The sequence below is a fragment of the Triticum dicoccoides genome, chromosome 2A (assembly GCF_002162155.2).
Source record: "Triticum dicoccoides isolate Atlit2015 ecotype Zavitan chromosome 2A, WEW_v2.0, whole genome shotgun sequence".
NCBI classification, from domain to species: domain Eukaryota; kingdom Viridiplantae; phylum Streptophyta; class Magnoliopsida; order Poales; family Poaceae; genus Triticum; species Triticum dicoccoides.
Window position 1 is genome coordinate 674078744 of NC_041382.1, and position 15083 is coordinate 674093826.

A 15083-nucleotide genomic window follows, 5' to 3' on the forward strand; every position below is an offset into this window, starting at 1 on the left:
AGCACTGGTGCCCGCATATGCATGCATGCACCGACTCGGGTAGATCTATCTAGCCAATTCACCGTGCAATAAGATTTCTTTTATATGTGCTGCCGTGCGTTGTTTGAGATGGATGTGTACTGTCTGGTCGCCGGGTTAAGGTTGTCGTGTGCGCCCCCCTTCCTCCGCCTCTCCACCTTTCTCTCTCGTATTTAATACGCCTCGGGCCCTCTTCAGCCCTCACCCCTACATGTCCACCCCTCTCCCCTCCCGCCTCCCACCCAGCCCATCTTCTGTCCCTGGTAGACATTCCTTCCTGATCTTGCCTCGCTCTTGTGCTACCTCCACATCTCATCTCCCCATGGACGGCGGCGCCGCCACCGTCTGCTCCATGTGCGGGGACATCGGCTTCCCCGACAAGCTCTTCCGGTGCGCGCGCTGCCGCTACCGCTTCCAGCACTCGTAAGTATTCCTCCACTGCCCACACCATCCGTCCATCTCTTCTTCTTCCTCCGCCCCTTCTTGATATGAATGGATGAGGAACTCTCATGGATGAGGGAACAAACACTAGCTAGTATATGTATGTTTTCTAGCTAATCTTGCAGTAGTAGTAGTACATCTTTCTCATATATGCGGTGCTTGCATGCAGCTATTGCACGAACTACTACGGCGACGGGGCACCGGCCTCAGCCGGGGCCGACATGTGCGACTGGTGCCTCGGCGACGTCTCCGGGAAGGCCAGGAGGAGCGCGTCTACATCCGGGAAGCAGCAGGCCTCCGTCTGCCAGGATTCGGCCACGACGGGCTACTCCGGCAGGATCGACAAGGCGGCAACCGGCGGCGACCAGGAGAGCGGGCGGCGAGGGTCGACCAAGGTGGGAGGCCGCAGGTACAAGCTGCTCAAGGACGTCCTGTGTTAGAAACTAGTTTTAGGCGCCATCTTGCAGGCCTGATCGAGCATGACCGATAAGTAAGACCAGCTAGTTATGAGGAGTTAGCTTGTAGCCAAGGTCGGTAGTTATATTAGTTTGATCGATGTGCATATATGAGTATTGTATATGTTTGTTTGCTTATGTGTTACTTAGGAGTAAGCATCTGCTCGCTTATAGTAAGTACTCTGGCTTGGCAAACCTTATCTTATGCTGTTTGTGTGGCCACAGTTTATCTAGCACGTACTCTCTTGTTCTCTTGTGCCGGTAATCTTTCGTTTGTTCACATTGGATGCATGCTTACATACTCCTAATTGGTTTTCTCTACCGCATGTTACGTGATTACTTTGCTGTCCTCTTCTCAACTCTGTTCTTCAAACACTCGTGCATCGTGCATGAATCGAGTGGTAATGACAACGAAGTCGCCGTACGTTGCGTATATATGGGGAATTAAGGATGCCATAGTCCCAATACCTTGCATCTCTAGGAGTCTAGGTACTAGCACGCATGGTGCGTGCATGCATGCATGCATGCACTAGCTGCTGTTCCCGGCCGTACACGCATGTACCAGTGATTTCCCGAACCCAAGGCCGTGGGAGAGGCCGGCCGGAGGCCGGAGCTAGGTAGCACGCTGCATGCTGCCAAGGCGATCGAGCCGGCCGGCCAGCCACGGCCAGGGTCGATGCATGTAGCAGTCAACGAGTCGTACCGGGCAGGACCGGCCGGTGGAAGTGGCCGACAAACCCATGCGTGCTCCCCTCCACTTGCATGCGCTGCTAGGTTAATTATCCCGCGCCTCTGCGTGCATGGCTGCCTAGCTAGCTCGGTCGTTAATTAGCCTCCAAATCTACACCTGATAATAAGTTAAAAGAGATAGAGATATGCAGTGGCTGACAGGTTTCTATGCCACTCTCAGTCTTCTCCTCCTTTTATACGTACTAATCTTGTTCGATTTGCTCGTGATGCCCTGTCCACGTCGATCGATTCGATGGTACGCGTATAAGATTCAGATCTCTTCACACAGTAAAACTAAACGTACCTATATATGGCATGGCCCATCTTCAGGAAAAGGTGATTCTTTTTCCAGTTAAGCCGGCCTCAGCTGTTAAGACCGGGAATTAATAGTGCGCACTACGTAGACGAGCACACACGTACAGCTGTGCTCGCCGGCCCACGGTACCAATGCTGCCGACCCTACCGTGCATGTGTGAACCTGGTTCTTTTTAGGTGTCATGTAGCAAGAAAGACCGGACATTGCATTGTGGCCACCTAGCTAGCTAGCTAGCTAGCTAGCTAGCTAGGTTTCTTTCCACTCGTCTTCTTTCGTGGGCCTTAAGCTAGCTTTCTTGCGACAGCTATAACCTATAAGCCATTGTAGCACGCATCCAGCTAACCACTTACTACATTCAGCATACCACTCAGATCCTACTTAGTAGTCGATCAGCATGCACATTACACAGTTGCACACAAGTATTAAGCTGGCCGTGATATGCTTCCATACTATTCGTGCCGCTAGATATTTCTTGATGGTGCACTACACATATAATCCTATATAGGAGGCCTCTATATGTAGCCTGTGATCAGTTTGAGCAGATAAGCTGTGGAACACTGAAAAGGTATTGCATTGAAGAGAATTGAATCGACTGCATGTTCTACTAGTTTCTACTACTAGCTCCTGCTCTGCTAGCCTATAGAGGCAGTACTCCACTCCCATGGAGAGAGAGAGAGAGAGCTATGCATGCATGGAGATGGAGGTGAGGTGTGTCCTTGACAACAAAGGTGGCACGATCACATGCATGCATGCATGCTCATTTAATGTGTGACCATTCGAGATACTGTATTTCCTTGCAGCTAGCGTTCCGGGGTTGATGTTCCCGTATTTTTTTGTTGATGTTTTGCTGTCCTGCACCTGCCATGCACGTAGCCTATGTATAGGTAAGCTTAGCGCAGCTAGGTGCATTATTTGAGTACTCGCATTATTTGCTTTCAGCTGACACGTGACCAGTGACAGGGACTGTGAGTATTGATGGAGTAGTTGGTGCTGCTGAACTTTCAGCCGAGAATGGCACACTCACTAGGTAGTTGCATTTACCTGAGTAATTCTATTCCGTCAGTAATTTACGGCAAAGATAGTAGGAGACAGTTAACCTGCTTGGTCAATTTGATACACTATTAGTTAAGCTGTATACAGTATAGAGCAGGTCAACCGAGATACACCCATATGTCATATGTGGCCTTTTTTAGCAGGGAAAGTATATCGATTAGTAGCTTGTTGATAAGCATGACTGCAAGATCGTACTCTCATGTGTCTAATCTTCGTGTGGATAAGAAAGACCTCGAGTCATCGTCAACCTGGGACTTAGCTCTGGGTTTTGAGACGGGGCCACTTTCTGAAAAGCTAGCGCCGTACAGCTATTACAGCAATGCAGTGTACGGCTCTAGCTACCTTCGATCTGGTGGAAGGTGTATTCTGTCTTGTTGCTTTGCCTGGAGCATTGGAGTAGTTGTAGAGTACTAGTACTACGTACCTCCAGCTGGATTTAAATACCGTGAACGGACGCAGCTAGGTAGCTCCAGCTCCAGTATATCCGGATTCTTTTCTAGAATGGGTATATCCGCATTTTACTTCACGTCCTTTACCTTTCTTCCCCAGCGTTTAGCGTATGTTCTCAAGGCGCCCGTCTGTCTCCTGCATGTTCTGGACCTCAGAAAAATTACCCATTCTAGGCGTCCTACATTAGTTTACAGAGAAAGTATGTGTGTATCATCATCAGATTATTTGTTACAAGATTGATATGTTGGCAGTCTGCCATGTATAACATCCCATACATATATCTTCATTTTAGATAAAAAATTCAAGGTAATTTTAGATAAGTTAATATGTCTTCCTGCAAAGAAAGATAAAGTAAATATGTTTAAGAGACAAAACATGGGTTATCCATCAGAGGATGCTCAATTCCGCACATTGTACAAACCACGACACTCAAAGACGAAGAATGAGACACATGAAAGAAAGTGTCAAATATAAAGTCAAGAATAGCCACAAAGGAAAGAGGCCAAAATTAAGGTGAAGCCCACTAAGCCCCGTGCCCCCATACGTCGTGAAAATTGACAAATCTGGCCCTTTTTTGAAACTTTAACACAAAATGAACCTTTAAAACAAGTTCACAAAATGGTCCATTTGCATGACATCTGTTGCTGGGATGCCATGGTAGATAGCATGACGCCTGGGGCTGCGGCACCATGCAAGAGAGCACGACGCCCTGGGACGTGGCGCCATGCTATCTACCATGGCACTCCATGTTAGGTTGATCTCCTCCCGATCGAGCCCAACGGCTCGACGGGTCCTTGACTCGCGCCCTCGGGGGCGCCCAACCAAATCATGGTTGGTGGGCCCCTGTGACCCGCCCTACATAAACAGAGGTGGGGGGCGAGGCATGTTTCACGAGGTTAATCGCTGCCACAATCCTCACTGACACTCCCTTCCGATCTAGGGTTAGCGCGGCGCTCACGGAAAGCACAACACCGCCGCCATCTCTGTCCACATCGCCGCCGTCACCACACCACCATGGCCGGCGCTGGATCGAGCTCATCCGTACCCAAAGAAGGTAGGTTCCCCGGATCTACTAGGCTACTCCGATATAAGGCCTATCAATGGTTTCAGAGCCAGATCGGGCTAGGTGATTTTGGTACAGAGAAGAAGAAAAAAAGAAAAAGAAAAAAAGGGAACAGAAAAGGAGATCCCCTCCCCAGGAACCCTAATCAGAGGGCAAAGGAAAGTTCACCGGCAGAGGGCCTCGGGCCTCGCCGGCAAAGTGCGCCGCCACTTCAGCCGCGCCATTCCTCTCGATCCCCACACGCATCGGCAAGCCGAGGTGCGGGGAAGAACACAGCCTCCCAAGGGGGCAAAAGGCACCACCACCGCACCGCTTGACGGCGGCGCACTCTACATCGGGAGCTCGCGCACACCAGCAAGGGGGGCAGAGGAGGCACCACTGCTTCACGACGTCTTCGTCCTCGGTGACACAGAGAGGAGGCGGTGGTGGATGGGGGAAAGAATGAGAAAGGGAAAAGGAGAGCACAACGCGGAACGGAGCAGTGGCCCTCGCCGCCGTCGCCAGCGGCCGGACTAGCCGACCAGGGCGCTGCCCCTTTTTCCCCGACAGGAGAGGAACAAAAAGAAGAAGGGAGGGAAGGGAGAGTAGGCGCGCGCGGTGCGGTGGTCTTCGACCCCATCGCCGGCGGCCGGACTGCCCGCAGCCGGTGGCCGCAGTGGCTCCCGACGAAGGAGCCAAAGAGAGCGGCGCGTGTGGGGACGGAATGAACTAGGGTTCGACGTGAGCGACAAGATGTGGAGTTTTTGTTCAGGCTAGATCCGCTGCTGGCCGTTGGCTCGCATCGGACGGCTGCGACCGAAACCCTAGCCCCACAGTGGGCCGCTGGGCCGAAAGTAACTCCAGGCCGGCTTGCTGCGCTTGGGCTGCAGCCGCTGGCGGGCACTGGGCCGGGCCGTTCTCGGCCAGGCGCGACGCGCTTACGCACAGAGCGAGTGCGAGCAGGCCGCGGGCCAACTGCAGTTCTTTTAGTTTTTTTGTTTATTTGTCCAGATTTTCTGGGCAAATTTTTAAATAGTTTTTCTATGCGAAAATTTTGTATAGAAAATAGAAAAGTAAATAGAAAAGTTCTAAAAATGAAAATAGATAATTTTTAGAAAAAGAAATGTTCATGAATTTTTATAAAGAAAATAATAAAGTTCATAAATTTTTTAAGGAAAAGTTTCTGTAAAGAATTAAAAGTTCATGAATATTTTTCCGCTGCGTAAATAATTAATGCTCTTTTACACAGAAAATAAAAGTTTATATAGTATTAAGTTTTTTAAGAGCATGTTAAAGTGATTATTAAAATGAATATGATTATGTTATTTTTTATGACCAACGTTGTTTAATAACATGATCATGTTTTATTATTGAAATTTAAAGGTGCATTTATTTCTAATATTTTGCCCAACAGTAATATAGATTTAATTGCATAGACAATTATATGTTTAATTTGAGCAATGTTAGATTAATGCATATGATTGTTATATTGATGTCACTTAAATTGTGATTTCAGGAGGCTTTCACTTGATGAGTTGCCTAAAAGAAGTTCCGACACTCAGAGGTGACAACCACACTGAGTGGAGGAAGAATTTCAACTGGCATTTGTTTGTGCTGATCTGGACTGGGTTCTGGATGAACCATAGCTGGTCAGACCTACAGAGCCAGTAAGAGAGACTACTGATGATGATGCTGCATGGGCTAAAAAGAGGGGGGATTATGCTCCTTTGGAGATGTCCTACATCATAGATAACCAAAAGTGGGTCAATGCAAATAAAAAATGCATGGCCTTTATAAAAAATACAATTGAGAGCACCATTGTGGGCTCCATTGTAGAGTGCACTTCCGCAGGGGAGTTGCTGACAAAGATAAAGAGCCAGTTCACTGGCTCTTCAAAGATATATGCCACCCAGGTGTTAAAACAACTGGTGACAGAACAATACACTGGTGGTGGAATAAGAGAGCACATCCTCAGGATGAGCAATATGGCAGCAAAGTTAAAGCCCATGGATGAGGATCTGGAGATCAAACCAAAGCTCCTGGTCCACCTGGTCATGGCTTCACTGCCAAAGGAGTTTGAAACTTTTGTTGTGAACTACAATATGTCACCTAGAACATGGGACATTGAAAAGACAATTGCAATGTATGTCCAAGAAGAGGACAGACTAAAAGCCTCACATGGTGGTACACTCAACTATGTGAAGGATCACAAGAAAAAGAACTACAATCAAAACAACAAAAGTTCTCCTTCAAAGCCACAAGGAAAAGCTCCCTATCAGCATCAGCGTCAGCAACAGTCTTTCCCAGTGGACAAAGACTATTGCCTCCACTGTAAGCAGACCGGGCATTACAAGAAAGACTGCCCTGTTTGGCTAAAGTCCTTAATGGAAAAGCAAGGTAAGAACATTGTTTCCTTAGTTAATGAATCCTTGTACACACAGTTTTCAAAATCTACTTGGTGGATTGACTCAGGGGCAACTGTTCATGTTGAAGCTGTCGGCGACATCTCCTTGGAGTTAGCTGATGGATTCAAGCTTCTACTTAGAGATGTTCTTTATGTTCCTTCATGTACTAGAAACTTAATTAGTGTTTCATGTTTGGACAAAGAAAATTATGAGTGTTATTTTGGACATGGCAAGTGTGCCATATGGTATAATAATGCTTATGTGGGTAATGCTTTACTACATGATGAGCTTTATTTGTTATCACTTCGTGAAAAAGTGCATTCTGTATGCAATATGAATGAACATGTTTCCACGTCGAATAAAGAACAAAAGAAAAGAAAGAGAACATTCGACTCATTGAAATTATGGCATTGTCGCTTGGGCCATATTTCGAAGGGGAGAATAGAAAGATTAGTCAAAAGTGAAATTCTTCCACAGTTAGAATTCTCAGACTTAGAACAATGTGTAGATTGCATTAAAGGAAAGTATATAAAACAAATCAAAAAGGTGCAATCCATAGCACAAGCACACTAGAAATCATCCAACTGACATTTGTGGACCATTTCCGGTGAAAAGTGTGGATGGATATGACTCGTTCATAACATTCACAGATGATTACTCTCGCTATGGTTATATTTATTCAATCAAAGAAAGATTTGAAGCGTTGGATAAATTTAAAATATTCAAAGCGAAGTTGAAAATCAGCATGATAAAAGAATAAAGATAGTAAGGTCCGACCGTGGGGGAGATTACTACGGTCGGCACACTCCATATGGCCAAGTCCCTGGACCTTTTGCAAAGTTCTTACAGGAGACTGGCGTAGTTGCCCAGTATTCAATGCCGGGTGAACCTCAGCAAAATGGAGTAGCTGAAAGGCGCAATCGTACACTTATGAATATGGTGCGCAGCATGATGAGTTATTCCAACTTGCCATTGGGATTATGGATGGAGGCGCTTAAAACCGCCATTCCCATTCTCAATAGAGTACCAAGCAAGTCGGTGCCCAAAACACCATACGAGCTATGGACAGGAAGGGTGCCCTCCCTACATCACTTCATGGTATGTTTAATCCAAACATTGCAAAGTTAGATCCCAAAACAGTAAGTTGCCACTTCATTGGCTATCCAGACAGATCAAAATGTTTTTGTTTCTACTGCCCAGACAGATATACAAAGTTTGTAGAAACGAGACATGTAGTCTTCTTTGAGGACGAAATGATGAGGGGGAGCTTGGTAGCTCAGAAAATTGATCTTGAGGAGAAGAGGGTGCATGCACCTAATCCGATGATTCAGGAGCCATTTTTCTCACTACCAGTTGCAACTCCACCCATGACAACTGTGGGAGCAGACCCGGAACCTGTCCGTCAGGAGCCGACTGAACCCGTTGTTGAGCATGAAAGGGAGGTGCAATAGAAAATTTTAGAAGAAGTGCCAAAAGTTGAGGCATGGAATGTGCCAGAAACTGAGGCCCTTAGAAGGTCTACAAGACCAAGAAAGTCAGCTATTTCTACTGACTTTAAAGTTTATAACACAGAAATGGTTCATATGGAAAAAGATCCCACCTTATATGAAGAAGCCATGAGAAGCTCTCATTCATCGAAGTGGATGAAGGCAATGGAAGACGAGACGAAATCGATGAGTTCCAAAGATGTTTGGGACTTAGAGGAAATTCCTAAAGGAGCCAAAACAGTAGGCTGTAAATGGGTCTATAAAATTAAGTATGACTCTAAAGGGAATATAGAAAAGTATAAAGCACGACTCGTGGCAAAAGGATTTACACAAAGAGAAGGGATAGATTACAATGAGACATTTTCTCCCGTCTCATGTAAAGATTCCTTCAGAATCATAATGGCATTAGTTGCTCATTTTGATTTAGAGTTACATCAAATGGATGTTAAGACGACATTTCTGAATGGTGATTTAAAAGAAAATGTCTACATGAAACAGCCTAAGGGTTTTATCATGAAAGGCAAGGAAAATATGGGATGCCGCCTGAAGAAATCCATTTATGGATTAAGACAAGCCTCTCAACATTGGTATCTAAAGTTTAATCAAACAATTAAAAGTTTTGGATTTAAAGAAAACATTGAGGATAATTGCATTTATGCAAAGTTTAAAAATGGGAAATATATTTTCCTAATCTTGTATGTGGATGATATCATGCTTGCTAGCAGTGATGATAGTCTACTACACGAAACAAAGAAATACTTATCCTCAAATTTTGACATAACAGATCTTGGTGAAGCATCATATGTTTTGGGCATAGAAATTCACCGAGATAGGAACAATGGAGTCTTACGACTATCGCAGAAAGCATATTTAGAAAAGGTTCTTAAAAAGTATAATATGCATGCGAGTAATGCCACACCTGCTCCTATAGTCAAGGGCGATAGTTTTGGAAAATTCCAATGTCCCAAGAACCAGTATGAGATCGATCAAATGAAAGCAGTACCATATGCTTCGGCAGTTGACAGCTTACAGTATGCACAAGTGTGCACTCGCCCTAACTTAGCTTTTATCACCGGGGTACTCGGTAGATATCAAGAAAATCCAGGCATGGAGCACTGGAAGATGGTAAAGAAAGCATTGTGTTATGCGCAAGGCACGAAGGACTACGTGGTAATATACATGAGAAGTGATTCCCTAGAGATAAAAGGGTATTCAGACGCAGATTTTGCGGGGGACAGAGATGATAGAAAATCCACGTCAGGATACGTCTTTACTCTCGCCGGGGGAGCTATTTCGTGGAAAAGCTCCAAACAGTCGATAGTTGCATCATCCACGATGTATGCAGAATTCATAACATGCTTCGAAGCCACCGGGCAGGCGATATGGCTAAAGAAATTTGTACCCGACTTGAAAGTGGTAGATTGTATTCACAAACCACTAAAGATGTACTACGACAACCAACCCGCAGTATTTTACGCTCACAACAACAAGTCGAGTAATGCTGCCAAAACAAAATAGAGATAAGGTATTATGTTGTGAAAGATAAAATCCAGGATCAAACTATAAGTCTCGAGCATATAAGAACAAAGGATACGCTTGCGGATCCGCTAACGAAAGGCTTACCACCCAATGTGTTCAAGGAACACTTAGCCGGCATGGGTTCAAGGGAAAGCCTTATGATTTCTGGATAGGCCCAAAAGGAATAGAATTTGCTTCTGAACATAACGTATGTTGTAGCTGTATGATTCTAACGGCAATTAAGCTGTGACGGTGAAACATGCTCTATGTACCAATATGTGATGAAACAAATAAACTAGAAAGTATAAAGTTAAAAGTAAAGTTGAGATCAAGGGGGAGAATGTTAGGTTGATCTCCTCCCGATCGAGCCCAACGCCTCGACGGGTCCTTGACTCGCGCCCTGATTGGGGGCGCCCAACCAAACCATGGTTGGTGGGCCCCTGTGACCCGTGCTACATAAACAGAGGTGGGGGGCCGAGGCACGTTTCATGAGGTTAATCGCTGGCACAATCCCCACCGACACTCCCTTCCGATCTAGGGTTAGCGCGGCGCTCACGGGAAGCACACCGCCGCCGCCATCTTTGTCCACATCGCCGCCGTCACCACACCACCATGGCCGGCGCTGGACCGAGCTCATCCACACCCAAAGAAGGTAGGTTCACCGGATCTACTAGCCTACTCCGATCTAAGGCCTATCACTCCAGTCTCACGTATCTGCAAAAGGGTCATTTTGTGCAGAAAAAAAATCTAGATCGAGTTTATTTTGCGCCAAGTTTCTGAAAATGGCTAGATTTGTCAATTTTCACCCCATCGTCATGGACCAAATGCACCCCCCCCTCCAATGAACCAGGTGCATGGACCAAGGAAGACGAGAATAGTCTTGCTTTTCTTTATATTTAGGGTCCTTTTAGACATGTAGAATATACAAATATGACTCTGTTTTACCTCTTAACCAAAAGTATTGGTGGTTCATTTTGCACAAGATTATGAGCTTGCAAAAGGCACCCTCGGGTAATTGGGCGGAGTGAATTTCCCTTTGAACCTGAGTTGAAGCAGAAACATCCTGACAAAAGCTTGCCTCGTGTCAAGGAATCGACCAACGACACGTGGCCTAGTATTAAAACAGTGACCGGGGTATGCCCTCTACCTATTTGGATGGCAAAACATGTCCGAATAGGTTGGTCTGGACTGTTCTAGGCGGTTTGACGGTGTGACCAAACCTGATTTACAAATATCATTGTCCAAGTATCTCAACCCGTTGCATAGTCGTATTATATGCTTGATTTTACAATTGTCATTTCCCTGCTATAGTTGTTTTCACTACAGCAACTACCCTGAAGAATTAGAGCTAAGACTTTGTATTTAATTATCTTTCTGTATAAGTGGGGTTATATCCCTATAGGATGAAAGAATTGACATCCCTTTTCGGACCAGTGCATGGATATCAGCTACTAGTCAGCGAAATGAAATTCAAGCGGAACCGGTTTCTACCGTGTCCTGCATGCTCGCCATGTGTGCATGTACACAATTTGCATATGAGTACTCTACCGAATCTACTATTTTGTACTATTTTCATTGGACTATCCACTGTATAGGAGCAGACATTTGTTGCACTAAGACTATTTTATATTTCTTGAGATGAACTGGTTTGAACTTTGGTTTTTATGGTATATACCGAAAAACCGAGCGGTTAACCGAATAAACCAAAGTAAAAAATATTTTTATATTTCTTGAGATGAACAACCATACAAGTTGTCATTTTTCGTGTACACGAGTCAAGTTCACTACTAAGCACGTTGTCGGATGTGGGGTTCCGGCAAACCCTTAAGGTTCAAACACTGGGTGTGCGCGGAGTCTTTCCTTTCTACCAATCCACGCCCTAGCTCGCTAAGATCTCGCGGACGAACTCTACGAACTCGCAACACAGAAAGACACGAGGTTTATACTGGTTCGGGCCACCGTTGTGGTGTAATACCCTACTCTAGTGTGGTGGTGGTGGATTGCCTCTAGGGCTGATGATGAACAGTACAAGGGAAGAACAGCCTCCTGAGGTTGAGGTGTTCTTGTGTGTAAGCTCTCGACCGGGTTGGATCAAGCGAAGGTGAGATGAGATGATGATCAGGTCCCCCGATCCTCTCTCCTCGTCCCTCTACTATGGTGGCTAGCTCTACTTATATAGGCCCTGGTCCTCTTTCCAAATATCGAGCGGGAAGGGAGCCAACAATGGCGGGCCAATTTGAAGGGGGGCAGCTAGTACAAGCTATCATGACAAAAGTGGTCTTCGCTTGTGAAAAGATCTGGTGATGACGCCGTCTTGGGCTCCACGATGACCTCCGTCTGCCGTCCTCCTGGTCTTGGTCTCGTTTCACCAATATATCAACCTTTGCCTGATGCCTCGGTACTCTTCGCCTGCGCTGGCCTCCTTAGCACCAAAGAGGAAACAAGGACGCTGCGCGCGCTGGCGCCCGCCTGGTGTCGTGCGTCATGGCTCACGTCACGAGGGCCTCGTGAGGTTTACCCCGGCTTGATATCTCCGCTCCTCGTGAGCCTGCCTGGCTAGGCGACTCCAGAGGAGGTCTTGCGTCGTCCGCCTCGCGAGGCCTGGACCCTCGCGTGGGTCTTGGATGCCTTGTTGATGAAGATGGGTTGTACGGCCTGCTGGCTCAGCCACGCCGTGGGCCGCAGGCAGGCAAGTCTGGGGACCCCCATTCCCAGAACGCCGACAGTAGCCCCCGAGCCCAAGGTGCGCTCGGGCTTGGCTTTGCGGCAAAGCCAATGGCCAAGTACGGAGCACCGCCGGCCCCAAAAGCCTGCGGCCTTGATTGACGCTGGTGGTTGATTGGACGTGGGCGTCTCCGCTTCCCCATGTTGCCTCGGCAACTTCTCGACTTGATAAATCCCGGGTATACTCAGGACGTCCTCTTCCTTGTGAAGCGTTTATTTCCTCGCATTCATATTGCCTTGGTGGCCTGCATTCGCTCAGGAACTCCGAAAAACTCGTTAGGAAGTGCTATAAAAGATTTGCCGTTCATCCTGGCCCTGACCTGGCGCTTTGTGTCGCGATACCCGAGGGGCACGGACTAGGGGAGGTGCGCCAGCTTTTGGGCTCGAACGAGGGTGGCTCGCGAGAAGGTAGAAAGGAGAAAAAAATGCTCGTGGGGCACCTGCCTAGCCCCCTCGTGAGGCATGCGAGAGAGAGAACACGAGCAAATTCGAGCCGAAAAAATGGAGTGAGAGGCGAGGGAATCAAATCGGCAAGGAACGCCAAAGGCAAACTTTGATTGAGCAAAAGCGAGTCAACTACGGAAAGCAAATGAAAAGCCGCGTCCGGTACCTAATCTACTCTTCAAGTCTTCTCACCAGCGCGGAGCTAAGTGCTGTCCACTAGGCATGGGAGGGAGCCCCAGGGCCTGAGGCCGGCGCTCCTGAGACTCCGGGGCGTGTACAGCCCCACTCATTATTACGTGAGAGTGTCATGGGCAGCGATTCTTCACAGGCACCGGGCCTTCTTCACAGGCTCTAGGCCTTTCTTCTCAGGCTCTGGGCCTTGCTTCATGGATAGAATTTCCGGAGGTGCTGGATGTTCCAGGCATTCTGGATGGGTATCCCGTCCTGCGTCTCCAGGCGCGCTGCACCCGGCCTGGAGACATGGACGACCCTGAACGGGCCCTCCCACATGGGCGAAAGCTTGTGCATCCCTTCCCTAGAGAGGACCCGGCTCAAGACAAGGTCGCCCACCTCGAGCATCCTGGAGCGGATGTTGCGGCAGTGGTATCGCCGCAATGCTTGTTGGTACCTTGCCGCCCTCAACGCGGATTCGCGATGGCGTTCCTCCCCCAGCACGAGATCCATCCCCCGCATGGCGTCCTGCTGCGTTTCGTCGAATGCTAGGACCCGTGCGGAGCGATGCTTGACCTCGTGAGGAAGGACTGCTTCAGCTCCGTAGACAAGGAAGAATGGAGTCTCGCCCGTTGGCTTGGTGGCGGTGGTACGGATGGACCACAGCACGGACTGGAGCTTGTCATGCCAGCCCCTGCCGTAGGCTAATACGTCTCCGTCGTATCTACTTTTCCAAACACTTTTCCCCTTGTTTTGGACTCTAACTTGCACGATTTGAATGGAACTAACCCGGACTGACGCTGTTTTCAGCAGAATTACCATGGTGTTATTTATGTGCAGAAACAAAAGTTCTCGGAATGACCTGAAACTTCACGGAACATATATTCAGAAATAATAAAAAAATCCTTGTAAAAGATGAAGACCAGGGGGCCCACCACCTGTCCACGAGGGTGGGGGGCGCGCCTGCCCCCCTAGGGCGCGCCCCCTACCTCATGGCCCCCCTGGAGCTCCTCCGACCTCAACTCCAACTCTATATATTTGCTTTCGGGGAGAAAAAATTGGAGAGAAGAATTCATCGCGTTTTACGATACGGAGCCGCCGCCAAGCCCTAAAACTTCTCGGGAGGGCTGATCTGGAGTCCGTTCGGGGCTCCGGAGAGGCGAATCCGTCGCCATCGTCATCATCAACCATCCTCCATCACCAATTTCATGATGATCACCGTCGTGCGTGAGTAATTCCATCGTAGGCTTGCTGGACGGTGATGGGTTGGATGGGATCCATCATGTAATCGAGTTAGTTTTGTTAGGGTTTGATCTCTAGTATCCACCATGTTCTGAGATTGATTTTGCTATGACTTTGCGATGCTTAATGCTTGTCACTAGGTCCCGAGTGCCATGATTCCAGATCTGAACCTATTATGTTTCCATCAATATATGAGAGTTCTTGATCCTATCTTGCAAGTCTATAGTCACCTATTATGTGTTATCATCCGTTAACCCCGAAGTGACGATAATCGGGATACTTACCGGTGATGACCGTAGTTTGAGGAGTTCATGTATTCACTATGTGTTAATGCTTTGGTTCGGTACTCTATTAAAAGAAGGCCTTAATATCCCTTAGTTTCCATTAGGACCCCGCTGCCACGGGAGGGTAGGACAAAAGATGTCATGCAAGTTCTTTTCCATGAGCACGTATGACTATATTCGGAATACATGCCTACATTACAATGATGAACTGGAGCTAGTTCTGTGTCACTCTATGTTATAATTGTTACATGATGAACCGCATCCTGCATAATTCTCCATCACCGATCCATTGCCTACGAGCTTT

General features: G+C 47.3%; 1 protein-coding gene across 1 annotated transcript; it reads left to right on the forward strand.

Annotated features, from left to right (window-relative positions):
- The first annotated feature begins 219 nt into the window (after nucleotides 1-219).
- On the forward strand, nucleotides 220-1165 carry LOC119351835. Its single transcript, XM_037618627.1, has 2 exons — nucleotides 220-441; nucleotides 629-1165. Exons 1-2 carry the CDS (start codon nucleotides 230-232, stop codon nucleotides 897-899), a joined length of 483 nt encoding a protein of 160 aa, XP_037474524.1. The 5' UTR covers nucleotides 220-229; the 3' UTR covers nucleotides 900-1165.
- The last annotated feature ends 13918 nt before the right edge of the window (nucleotides 1166-15083 follow it).

Bases quoted from the DNA above. Each gene is read 5' to 3' on its own strand.
- LOC119351835 (XM_037618627.1), top strand. From the start codon at position 230: ATGTCCACCCCTCTCCCCTCCCGCCTCCCACCCAGCCCATCTTCTGTC. The intron at 442-628 runs GTAAGTATTCCT...GCTTGCATGCAG, and splicing joins CGCTACCGCTTCCAGCACTC to CTATTGCACGAACTACTACG.